Source organism: Dermacentor variabilis, chromosome 1 (genome assembly GCF_050947875.1).
Source record: "Dermacentor variabilis isolate Ectoservices chromosome 1, ASM5094787v1, whole genome shotgun sequence".
In the NCBI taxonomy this organism is placed as follows: domain Eukaryota; kingdom Metazoa; phylum Arthropoda; class Arachnida; order Ixodida; family Ixodidae; genus Dermacentor; species Dermacentor variabilis.
In genome coordinates this window covers 211220690-211234189 of record NC_134568.1, presented here as the reverse complement: position 1 = coordinate 211234189, position 13500 = coordinate 211220690, and the positions used below count along the sequence as shown (strand labels likewise).

At 45.8% G+C, this 13500-nt stretch overlaps 1 protein-coding gene across 2 annotated transcripts in view; it reads left to right on the top strand.

The window, feature by feature from the left end:
* CkIIalpha (casein kinase II subunit alpha) overlaps positions 1-9922 on the top strand; it is an 80480-nt gene extending 70558 nt beyond the window's left edge. For both annotated transcript variants that reach the window (XM_075703988.1, XM_075703987.1), the window contains exon 11: positions 8354-9922. In XM_075703988.1, coding sequence (XP_075560103.1) covers positions 8354-8451 — 98 coding nt within the window. In that variant the 3' untranslated portion in view covers positions 8452-9922. The remainder of the gene's footprint in view (positions 1-8353) is intronic.
* Positions 9923-13500: the final 3578 nt, after the last annotated feature.

Below are 13500 nucleotides of genomic sequence, written 5' to 3'. Positions count from 1 at the left end.
TAGGGCATCCTTTCTAGAGGCCTTTTGCGACATTTGATGAATTTCTGCACCATTCTTGCCCAATTTTACGAGAAACTTGATATTGATCATTTGTTGCATTTGGTTGTTAATCTCCATTTCAACAAATACTAAAGATGGGTTGCAGAAAAAGAGCAGGCATAAAATTCTATTATTTCCTACAGCAGTCTGGCTCATACTTGAGGTCAACCGGATCCTCTTGAGCAGAGAGAAGGGTGCTGCTATGCCCTCTCCTGCTTATTTGCTGACTCACTCTATGGACTTTTGGGACAGACCCTCGTATGCACTACATCAAATGGCTGTGAATGAAGGCATAGTCAGCAGTGGTCCAACTGCGCCATTTGTGCCATTTTGCTACAGTTCGACTTGCCTGCTCCTGGCTACGCCCACTCAAGTGCCATTTGCGCTAACTGCACAAAAGTGCGGTATTTTCGCATTTTCATGGCAATGCAAAGCGTTCAGTAGGGTTGTACAACTATAGTCAACAACCAATTTTCCGGGCACCCGATTTTTCAGGCATGCCCGATAATTTGGACGCCTTCGTGGCACCGCCACGGTACGCAATAGAGTCTATGTATAAGAACGTGTGGAATATCTAATGCAAAAATCCTTTGCCACCCGATTTTCTGGACATTTTCCCACAACCACAGGCCTGAAACGGCATTGGTCGAAGCCACCACCGCCGCTATTTTGATGATCTCGCCGCCTTGAACAAGCTCTCTCGCACGCAAGACCCGATGGCAACCGTAGCCACCACCACGGCCAAGCTAGGCCTAGCTACTTCGACATTTGGTGGGAAGCATCTTGCTATTCAGTGCCATGTTTCTCATTAAAACAATTTGCTGCTGTTAGCAATGGCACCAACTCCGCCTTTGTAATCCTCACCAATTACTTCAAAGCTCGGAAAGCACGACGCATTGCATAATGCCGGTTCCTGAAAGTTACCTTTGTCTCAATACAGCAGTGTTATGCGGTGAAACATACATGTAGTATTGCGGTGAATCATACCAAGAGTGGAAAGGGACAGTTGTCACGAGACACGGTATGTATTCCTTAATTATACACGCATGCACCCGCCATCTCCTGTCACATTACGAGCACCGATACGTCTAGTAAGTGTACTGCAAGCCTTTCAGAGCTGTTTCGGACGTGCCTGTGGTGATTGAGCCCTTAAGGGCAGTAAAAGGCAGGCATAAGTGCTTTTTTCTTTTTAACTTCTGACCAGTTTTTTCGGACATTTTTGCGGCCCCTGGGGACTCCAAAAAAATTATATGTTGACTGTACTCAACTATGTGAATCTATTTGTGAACATTCAAATAACTAACTTCACAACTTGATTGTCTACTACTCTATTTTTTGCATATTTGGTAAATACTCGGCTAAGGTCAATGCATTGCATACAGCCTTAACAGGGCGCTCAGTTGGTTTTGGGACAAAAGAAAGTTTAATTCTGGAGTTTTTACATGACGAAACCGCAATCTGATTATGAGGCACGCCTGTCTTGGTACAAGGCTCATCCGGCTCATCAACTGCAATCGAAACAATTCCTATACCCAACACCAACAAAGGCAACAGCGACGCAAGCAGAACCTATGTGCGAAGATATGGGACCCATTAGCCACTGGAAGGCAGCATATTGTATTGCATACACATGTTCATGCATGCAGATTGACACATTTGCACATGCAGTGCGGAACTTACTGTCAATCTACGAGCTTCTATACGCAGTTGCAGTAGTTGCTGGCTTAGACGGTTGTGAAAAACACGTCTGTCAAAAACACATATGCATGAACTCAGAACCGATCGCTGGTTAGCCACTCATACGAACATATTAGTAGCAAGCTTTCCAAGCTATGGATTACTGCTGCACTACTCCAAGTGTTCCAATGAGACCAATTTTTCTGCTCAGAAACTGCTCCAGAATGACATTTTTCCTGCTCCAAAAATTGCTCCAAATCCTAAACTGGCTGGACCATCACTGCATAGTATAAAGATAGTATGGGGGCCGGCTAAAAGTTCACCACACTCCTATTAGAATTGTAATGCCATGGCTTTTATGTTTTCACAAAAGTAATTTCCAACTGTTCGCTGTATTTGGACAGTGCAAACTTTCTAAGTGGCACTGTGGTGTTGATTGTTCATATTGCTGGCAGTGTTTATCAGAAATGGGATGTAACAAAAAAGTTATTGCTTATGTTTGGCTTTAGTCCCCGTTAATCGTTAACCTGTGGTGACTGCATGTCGTTGATGTTATGACAGTATCATATCTTAAAATATACGATACTTTAGTTGCATTAAAAATACTCTAACTTGTCTAGCCCTTAAGTTAGCATTGGAAGTACTACCTATATCTTCTATACTGTCCAGCCAAGCTTGTCACGACATGAGGGGCTTGAAAAATGTGGGTGACTTGACCTTTTACTGCACATAGACAAGCTAAGCATGTCCAGACATTTTGCACACAGTTACTGGCGACGAGCTGGGCTAGTCCATGGTAAAAAGTGCCAATTTATCTCACCAAAGTCAATCTGAGTGCATCTACACATCTAGTTCTGTTTGGTCACAGATGGTGACCAAACAGAATCTCGGCAGAAGCATCTTTAATGTTTGCCACAAGAAAAATTTATGTTATTGGGCGGCACACTAACCCCCATATTCAATAATGCAACGTAAGTTGAGCCCATGCTTGACTTTATTTAAATGACTCCCGACTTGAGCACACCGGAGTTTTCGCATTGAGGGTCCTGGGCATGTTCATGTTGGGCGTCACTCAGATCAAGTCAAGCATGGCCTTCAACTTAAGTTGCATTCTCGAGCATGGCAGTAAGTTGGGCCTTCCTGCATGACTAGATCTGATCCCATGTGTTACTTGGCTAAGTCAGAACTTTCGAATGGCAGGGAAGTCGTATTTTCGATGTTTGCTTTTTATTTTAGGGCTGAAAAAGCAAACTTGAAACAACACTGTGAAGCTTACTTTCTTTAGCATTAAAAAAAATTTATCTCTAAATATATTGCTCTGGATGCATCCTCGGTATTTATTTAATGTGCCTATCCCATCAAGCATTTAATATAAACTATTTTGGGAAGATCATTTCAAAAATAATTTGGGAGGTAAAGGGTTAAGAAGGTGCTGTTTCTCATGAGCCAGAAGAAATTGAAGTACATAGCAGAAGTGTAAATAGAGAAATAACAATTTATGTGCTGTGTGTGAGGTGACCTGCAAAATCAGGTGTCACTTCTTCCGACTCTACAACAAAACTTATACCTTTGGAGTAACGTTACCAAAAAAAAAATCACCATCCAAGCACTCTGTGCTGATGGTTAACCAGCGAAGCTGAAACGTGCAGCCCCGGTGTTTATCACTGGGTTAATTCTGACAGTTCATTAAACAATGGCTTGATAGGCTGCCGCATCCTCGGTACGCAGTTGCTGGTTGCGCTCGGCTGCATGAGCCTGATCTTGTGCCCGGACTGTAGCATCGGCACGGTGTAGACGAGCTCGTTCCCGGTTCTGCTTGCGGCATTACTGATTGAAAGCTGCCTGCTCCTAAAGAGTAGGTATGAAGCGTTGCCTACCCATTTCGAAGCTGGAGATAAACTGCTGCATGTGCGCTCGGCTGGGACGGAGAGCAACGACGTCGCTACTGGCACAGCTAATCGAATACCACCTAGATAGCACAAGGCCTATTCACTCTGATCCATGACATCATGTTACCTGGCCTGAGTGCCAAGAATCTAATAGGGATGCTCATGAGTAGGCAACAGTGATTTTGACGTCACCGCTTTCATCACGCCAGGCTTGTCGATGGAAATTTCAGGCCAGGTAGTGTGACATCATGGATCGGAGTAAAGAGGCCTTGTGTTATAGACAAAAACGGTACCGCGGAGCCGCGCTGGCATGAGACTGCCATATGCAGAGTAAAATTTCAACCAGCGGGTGTACATCTCTTCAATCTCTCCTTCACGCTGCCTTGGTTGCCTTCTTCACTGCACATGTTTGCACAGGTCTCGTAGCGCACGCGTGTGTTCATGTGCGGACATTTCATTCAAAGGACGTGTGCACGATGTACACGCTTCAATCTGGCTTTAAAAAGATCTGTGTGGTTGACGAGTGTTTTCGTGGCTGCAATGTGGCGAAAGGGCAGCGTCTGCTTAGCCATGTAAGTGATGCGGAGCAGGCAATCGGAAACGACATCATATGTGCCGCCGGAAAATTCATCGGCACATACGATGTGTGTTAACTAAAGTAATATTAGCAGTTTCCCCCAAAATGTTTGCTACAAATCCGTGTTGTCTCCGTTGGAGACCACGGACTTCCTTCGACACTGCGAAAATATACAAAACATATTGCCGCATAGCACAAATACGACATGCGCACACTGCTTTAACTAGTACGTCCTTTACAGTATAGAATAGAGACAGCAGTGTAAATAGCTTAGCAATTGTTTGGCCAAGAGACGGAAGTTGAAAGCATTAGTAATCATTTCTGCTTCAGCAATGCCAGCGTGACCAAGACATGGGCATTTTATCTTCCAGCAACTCGATCGATTGGTGCAGTGGTGATGCAGTCCAGTCATGTTCAATGCATTGTGCACATATTCAATTTCTCAGCACACGTGAACTCCAGCGACTGCTAGCGCATGCAACAGAAGTGGTTTCCATTCTTGGGCAGTGCATACACAGACGAAACATGACAAAGAAGACAGAACAAGTGCTGGTCTAGCAACTGAAAGTTTTTATTTGATGGATTATATACCCAGTAATCATGAAGTTCATGTCGATTACACGTAAAAACCATCATACACTCATGAGTAATCAACGAACGAGATTGCATTGTTTGGCGCACCGCAGTAATCCATGCCTGTAGTCTGCTTTTTTCGTACTATTTTCTTGTGAATCGGCAGAATTTCACTGGTGGCATCAAACCTTTCGTGTTTACATTGCTTTTGTGGCAGTTAACCCTTTCGCTGTCGGACCTTTCTGGCCGTGACGCACCCCCAGTGTCGGCTTGGTTTCAGGGAACGGGCATAACAGGGAATGAACATAGCAATTTATTTTTGATTGATTGGTATACAAATAACATAGGGTAGTCAATGCAATATGTGCATTTCAGTGTTCTGCAGCTGTTGTTAGTAAACATCATCATCATCAGCCTGACTATAACATACGTTCAACATCTGAATCTGACGATGCGGAACACACCTCTTCCTCGCATTAGACTATGTCCGAGTCCGACTCCGAGCTTGGCTCGTATTCTGAATCGGAAGAGGCACCGCTCCAATGAGCAGACGAAGGTCCCGCACGTTCAGCCATCCGAAAGTAACCGCCTGCAGGGAGGATGCGCTTTCAGTCGCCCGCACAATGGAGAGAAATGGGACTTTATGTGATCGAGAAGACAGAGGGAGATGGAAAAAGGCTAAAACAAAGTTCAAAGGGCTTTACGTTTACTGCTGCAAGTCGGAAGCGAGGGTGCGACGAGAGAGCGAAAGCAGCAATCAAGTCACTCTTTTCGGAGAGGCAACGGCGCATGCCCCTGAACTTGACACGCCATAGCAGACACACCAACAGAAGAAAAATAAAAACCTTCAAACCAGCGGAGATCGCAGTAACAACCCTTGAACCCATAACCACATGCACGCGACGCATGATCCAGCGAACGCGGAGCCACCGCGCCATCAGCAAAGAGAGAGGGGCAAGTGGCAGTCGCACCGTACTCTTCAATACAGTACTAACACAGGCCGGGGCGAAAATACGAACTTGTAGAAAGAGTCAACAGATGGCATGGCCAGTCCAGGAGCGCCAGCGTTGCTCTCAGGCGCGAAATTTTGAATGCACGGTAGAGAACATACCGTTACGTCAGTGACATTGCGGGGGGGGGGGGGGGGGGGAGCACGAAGACGTACCGGTACGTCCGTGACAGCGAAAGGGTTAACAATACAATAGTAATTTGCAGTCATCCAAAGAGCCGCTGTCACAAAGAAAAGACATTTCGTGCGCAGTGCAAGTGCAACCTTGAAGGGAAGCGGCGGAAACGTATACCCACGGGAGGTGAAATCGTTCCGCCAGGGGAGAAACGAGCACTGGCGTCTAGGACGAAACTTGACATGTGGACGTCTATTTAGATGGTGTTGGCTAATCAGGTGACTCTTTCTTTCTGTTTTTTTTTTTTTTTTTTTTTTTTTTTTTTTTTTTTTTTTTTTTTTTGTGTGTGAAGTTTTCGGCGTACCAGGCGACCAATAAGACGTACGGATGGATGAATCGGCTAGCCACATACAGCTTCACTGTAAAAATAACATAGGCCAATTGCTGACTGAGCCGCTGTGGTAGTGTAGAAGCTTTGGCGTTTCTCTGGTAAGCCCAAGGGTGCTGGATCAAATTTCGGCCGTGGTGGCCGCATTTAAATGTGAGCGAAATGCAAAAATTTCTGTGTACCTCCCATTGGGTGCATGTTGGTGGTCACATTGGTGGTCCCCAGGTGGTCCAAATTAATTGAGTCCTCCATTAGGGCGTGCCTCATAATACGTAGAACCCCAGAACTTAATGACTCACAAAGGCAGTTGGAAGTTGGTTACTAACAAAAATAACAGTAACTTGATTATTGTTACATACGAGCCTGAATTTTGTCTTTAGCCAAAGTAAAATCGTGTTGTACAATTTCTAAGAACAGTTTACCTGATGACAAAGACAGTTCAGCAGTTTTTTGCACATGCACTGCTGTTCACCACCACCATCTTCATCATTGTCCCTTAATGCTCCCTTTCGGGGTATTGTAAGCCCCTGAGCTTGCTAGAAGATCCACGGCCTCATGGGCAAGACATGTTTAAATTATGTGCACTGCGCTGGGCTGTTGCGACATTCACCACGTTCCATAAGTAAACCTGTTTCGCTTTCAAATTAAGCTAGCTGAAACCGTATGGATACTTGCCAAGTTCTGTACGTGAACTCTACCACATTTAAAAAGTTGCATTACTATTATGTTGTGGTGGTGTCAACTCACTCATTATTCGATGAGTTCATAGAAAAAGTGGTGCCCATGGTCATGTACACACTGATCAATTTGCACTGCATTGCTATTTTGTGTACCTATTTGTGTGAAATCTGGTAGTAGCACTTGCCGTATTTACTCGATTTTAACGCGCCCTCAATTTTAACATGCACCTGTTTGCCGCAACCTAAAAAAGTCCTTTACAGTATCGCGCACCTCCTTCTTTCATACAAGAATACATCTTTCTTTCATTTGGCAAACCAAAAATTTACTCCCAATGCACTAAAGTTGCAATAAATAAGAAGAGTCGCAGTTTCGCCTGAAAGCCGAAGCATTGATTACAATAGCAAATTAGTAGACAGCTATACCAAAATTAAGGATGGAAGTTTTATTGGCCGTATAAACTTTTAACACATTCGCTTACTAAGTTAACAAGCATAGTGTTGCACGCACAAGCAAGCATGAACATGTCTCGCACAATGACCACGGAAACTCTTTATCAAAATGCTGCAGTGGGGAAGTGCAGTAGCAGGAGCGAGCGAATTGACCTTTGTGCGGACTCTTGCTTCAATGCACACTAAGCGATGAGAACACAGTGCGGTGTGCCTAGATGCGCCTCCACTGCAGATCGCTTTCAAGATAGGGGCCACGCAGCTGCCGGAGTAGAAAGCTTCCCCTGTTTGCGCCAGTGCCGCACGCAAGTTTCGGGAACTCCGAACGCCCATGATGCAGCCCGATTTCTGTCCATCTCCGCACATATGATTACTTGCCTGTTAATTGCGGCATCGTGATAAACTCGGCATGTCTTTGCTGTCGGGACTTCCGTGCTGATAGAGCAGAAGTGAACTTGACGATTGGTTATATACATGGGTATATAGCTAGGCTCGAAGTGCGCACGAGGCGGCCATATTGAAATGCCGATAGCAATATGGTAACACAGATTTAGGGTTGTACTCAATTCTAACGCGCAGGCTATTTTTCGACCCGTGTTACTGGGAAAAAAGTGTGAGTTAGATTCGAGTAAATATGATACGCATGGCTGCTTTTGTTAATGCGTGTCTTCTCATCACTGTGTGATAGTTAACTGGAAGATGACAGTCAGGGTCAGAGGTGATGGGGAAGTATGTAGAGATTACATAAAGGTTTGACAACAAATTCTGGTTTCTGCATAAAATATTACTTGAAAACAGGTGTCTCCACCTTTGCCTTGCACATGCAATCAGCACTTTCAATGCACTGCATGATATGCTATTGCACTATGCTCAGAGTGCATTGGTAGCTAGTGGTTTAGCACAAGAGGGTCCAGCAACACTCATCACCATGTGTGTGTGTGTGTGTGTGTGTCATGCAGGTGGCGCTCCTGTGGGCTCCAATGCCCTTGGCATGCTGCCCACGTCACCGGTCACGTCACCCAGCGTTGCTGCACTGGGCAGCACCACCTCGACATAGGGGGTCAAGGGTCACCAGAGCAGATGTGCCCCGGAAAGTGGGCGCCTGCCGCTGGGAAGGCGGAAGGGAGCACCCGGCATGCCCTGCTGGCCGGCCAGCGCTCGTTCACCAGATGGCTTCTTCCTTCCCTTCTTCCCACCACCTGTGTCAACAGACCAGTCCCCGCACGGACTGCAACCAGGAGCGGCCCCTAACTGATGAAAAAACAGTAGTCTGTCAGGACCAGGGTGTGGGCTAGGCACCAACACTTTCCTCCTTTTTCTCTTTCAACTGCCTCCTCGCCACCCTTTGGTTTCACCCTGTTTTGCTGCTGCCGTGTAAAGCTGAACCTGCCATCTGTCGTGCCCCTTTTGTGTCTCGTGTCTGCACATGTGATCAATCTTCGTACAGAATGGGAAAAACTAGCTGTTCCAAGCGACGTGGAGAGTGTGCAACTAGGGTGTAGATACAGGACTCTGCATTTTTTCCCCCCCATTGCGAGCCCATGTACACGCCTATTCTTTGTTTTCTGGCTCTCTGCTTGCGTTTTGTGCACATGACTGTTACGTGATGTTTGCAGCCATGCTTGTGAGATGCTTGCCTTTCCATCTTAATTTTCATTTTTAATACATTCACAGTTTGGCTGCACACGTATAGTAGTTAAGACTACCTTTTTTGCCTGGTGGCTTTTCTATCCTGTTTCTTTTTCATGAGACTTTTAAAAAAATAAAAATCCAGGTCTTTGTTGCTGCCATCTTGAAATGCTTAGCTATTCTGTGCTGCACAGTGTGGTTCACACTCGCGCGTGACTGATTCTCCCATGTACGCATTTTGTTCTTCCTGCCCCCTGAATGTTCGGTCCATTTCATTTTTGGTGTGTGCTTTGATGGCGACGTGCATCTGCCAGCTGGTGTGTGTGATATCGGCTTCATACGGTGGGAGGATGAAGCAAGTGACATCAAATAAACTCTTCCTTCATTCTTTTTTTTTTTTTCCCCCTGGTCACGGGTTGTAGGTTTTAACATTTCCCATGTCTGATTTATTTTATTTGAGTGTGTGTGTGTTACACAGGGGTTGCAAGTGTTGTGAAATGCTTTGTGTGTAGGCAAAATGTCTTCAAGAGCTAGGCCAGTTCCAAAGAGATTCTTGAAAGTGCCGACGAGCTCTAGCTTCAGCCTATGCTTTTTTCCCCCCACAGCTATGCAGATGCCGTTGCAAAGTCAATGGGCAGCTGACAATTGTTCAGACTTTTCTAAAGGACCTTTGCGATCGTGATGTGGTTATAATTTGCAACATGTGCAGATGTTTGCGCTTGGCTCATGAAATTGTGAAAAAGGACTTCGGCACTGACATGCTGAACAGGACGATGTTGTCCCTCTTGTGGTATGATGAATAGAGTTTAGAACTCTTGTGAAATTGAGGACATTCGTACCCCTGCAAGAGTCCTGTCTGGTTTGTACCTGCCTTTATTAAATTGCAGTTGAGTAATCTAGCTTTTGCTGTTCAGAAAGCCCTTCTTGGTTTACACTATTTCAAGCACATTTTAGTGGTCCATCGTGATCAATGACTCACTCACCAGTGTGGCTACATCGGTCACAAAGTACTGTTACAAGATTTTGCTCAGAGGTTGCAACCGGCGACTACGTTAGTGCAAAATCTGTTCACAGTGATTGCAATGCCATTTGGTAAGTCTGCATTTATATATGCACCATGGCAGAAGCTGCATTTTCTTGAGCTTTTTCCACTGTGCATACAAATTGTCGTGACCAGACTGTGTGCTGCCTTGCTAGCTATGGGAGTGGGCTACATTCGAATAAATTCACTATGGCTGTGGCAACTGCCAGCAAAGTCGTGTGCACAAAAAAAAAAAAAAAAAACCGAAAGATAAGCGAGTGTTGATATGTAGTTTAGACGAATATAAGGGAATAATGGTGAGCTTTCTTGGGAGCATACATAAATTCTCTCGCCCAGTGTTGAAGCAGTGATGGCCTTCGCAGCAACACGGGACCAGTCGGCACCTCACTGGAAATTGTGTTGTCTGCGCAGTCATTGACCTGGACCCCACGCCAACACCTTGGTTTGCATCCCGTTCTAAATGACTACGAAAAATCGGGAACCGAACGAGGAAATAAGAGAAGGCAGGGATATGAACAAGAAATGCCTCTGTTTGGCTACTCTGAGGGACGAGAAAGAAAAAAAGCATACAGAATGCGTTTCCACATAACAGTGAATGTGGCCTGATGAAAATCCGGGTGGCCCTTATGCGGCAGTTCTAATGTGTGATAAAGGAAAATAATTGGCGATACTGATTACACTTTTGAAACACGCAAAGTTAGTGGAATCGCATGTGGAGTGTACATCTGCCCTAAGGCAGAGACTTTGCATGCCAGAAAATATGCAGATGTCTGTTTTGCCTCACTTGATTTTGAGTTTCGGTTCCGATGATGGTTGGAAGACGCCTGCAGTCCGCTTGGCTGGAAAAGAAAAGGGACGGAGGTGCGCGAGGTCACGCTCTGCTCATTGCTTCCCCTTTTGGCATGAGCATCTGTGAACACCGCAGCGTCGTGCATACACTGGTTTGAGGGTGAGGGGATGGATAGTAAACGCCAAGCTAAATCTGGGTTCATTGGACGCTGAGAAACAACGGCTGTGTTCGGTGGGTAGCATAGAGGTGCGACGCCTGTAACTTCGCGGCCGGCGTTTAACATCACGCCAGCGTTGTGAAAAGCCTAGTATCTGCCAGGGCGCTGTTATTGCACGGCCTCCGAGGTTTGCGCGTAGGTAGGTTTCTCTGGCAGTCTCATTCGCACGGAGAGTGCAAATCTCTGAGGCCATGGTTCGTGCTGCGTCGCACCATGTTGCCCCGCGTATTGCGAGGACCTGCGAGGAGCTCGTGCGCAACGCTAAAACTAGTCGCGTTCAATGCTTCGACCATTTTTTTGGTACACCTGTGCTAGCAGCGCGCGTACAAGGGCTTACAGTATAGTGTACTAGAATAATGTACACGATGGCGCTGCTGTGCTTTTTTCTAGCTGCTGGAGCGCGGTCGAGCCGGCTCAGACACGCTTTGCGGCTGTTTGCTCCGTGTGTTTTCCGAGCCGTGTTACGTTCAACGTGGCCATGCTTGTGAAAAACACTGGATGATTTGAAAAAAGAAGGCGTATCCCTGCATCTACTGCAGCACAGGAGGTTCGATGCCAAAAAGAAAGACGGACACCCATTTATACGCTCCGGGCTGCCACAGCGATTATCAGGGCGCTCCGAAAGCGTCATTGTTCGCCGCACCAACGGAAAATGAACTTGGGAAGAAATGGGAGAGCGCAATCTGCGAACAGCAGACAAGCAACTCACTGAATCTTCAGCGGTATTTCATTAAAACTTCTTTCTGGGCGAGTTGGTGCATACTTGACATAAGAATTCCGTGCTTGTGTCTCGTCCTTGTTACTTTGTGGTTGCATATGTTTGCGTTGTTACAATTTTTTATGTTCAGTGGTATGTGAGCGCCACTTTGAGCCTCGATACATTTGGAGGGATTACGTCCGCATCATCAATAGCACCGAAGTGCGACTTCCACGTGGGAAGCTGTCGCTGGCGCCTGGCGCGGTGCCTACCCTTCTGGCCGACTGTACGTCCTACCTTTCTGTCGCACCTGTTGAAGAGAGGCCAGCCGTAGAAAGTGCACCGATGGTAAGCACGAAGCCACGTAAGAGCGCACGGACCGCACAAAATGAAGAAAGAGCGGGAGATTGTCAGCTCCGCCAACCACTTCGCGAGATCCTGGTCGAGACTGCGTAAGATGAAAACGGACAGTTTGCGGAGAATGAACCATTCGCAATTAGCTCGCTCCAAGTAGTGAATGTTGCCTCAAGCTCTGGTGCCACTTTAACTGTGGCAACGACTCAACCGTAGTTTTCGCGACAACGTAGGTACAAAAGCAAGAAAGGCTCGAGATATTGCATGAGAAAGTTCTGCATTTCAGTGGGCATGAAGACGAAGTGTCTGCTCAACTGTACTTTAGAGTTGGGCTGTGCCAAGACATAGTTGTACGCTCCCTTGCCGCTGCGAACCATTTGCTACAAGACTCTGAGAGCCGCATCATCTGCTAAAGAATAATGCCTGAAAGTGACTTTCATGACCTTTCATGTGTTTTAACTCGAGGTTGCAGCCTGCTGCTGTGGTATTTGGGACTCCAGCATCCAGTGACAGCCGCCTAATTTTCTATATCGCTGGTTGTGGCGAGAAAGTGCATTTTAAAGACAGGTTGTGAAGCCTGCCTGAACTTACTACTGATCACAAAATGGGCAGCAGGAAATTTCAGGCTTGCAGAGTTTGCCATATGAAAGACAATGGTGGTTTGTCATATCCTGCCTCCCCTATATACAAGTTTATGATCAACTTGGACAAAGACTTCATAGTTTGTTTTAGTCTTCTTGAGTTGCACGCAGACAGTGTTTTAGATGTTTTAGCTAGGTGCTGTTAAAGCCAGGCTGCAGCATCAACTTGGCTGCCCTGATCACTTCGAATCCATCACAGCAGAACTCACTGCTTTCTGCATCACAACCAGGCTACATTTCTTAACAAAAAGCGTGAAGAAGTGTAATGAAAGAAGACGCCTTGCAGGCATCAAAATATATTAAGCTCAGTTGATGTTCCTAGAACTCCATGCTACTAGGTGTTTTTTGGTCATGTGTTTTAACAGTAATAGTTACTTATAATGGGATTTGATGCTCGGTGTCTAGGGAAGGTACACTTTAGTGTTCCATTATAGCTGTGCTATTTTCATTGTGAATAATTAAAAAAATACTAACCTGGATTTCTTTCGAGCGTCACTCTGACAGTATGTGCTGAAGATGCGGCGGATTTCTTAGGAGCTAAAATTTCGGGAAAAATTGTGAGTTTGTATGTGCGCAATTGCATAGTCAAAAATGAATTCATTCCGGGATTTAATGTGTAAAACACACTAAGATCTAATTATTAGGCACGCAGTAAAGAGGGGGGGGGGGACACATGAATAATTTTGACCAACTGGTGTTTTATAACCGGCAACACGGACATGTTTGCATTTTCCTG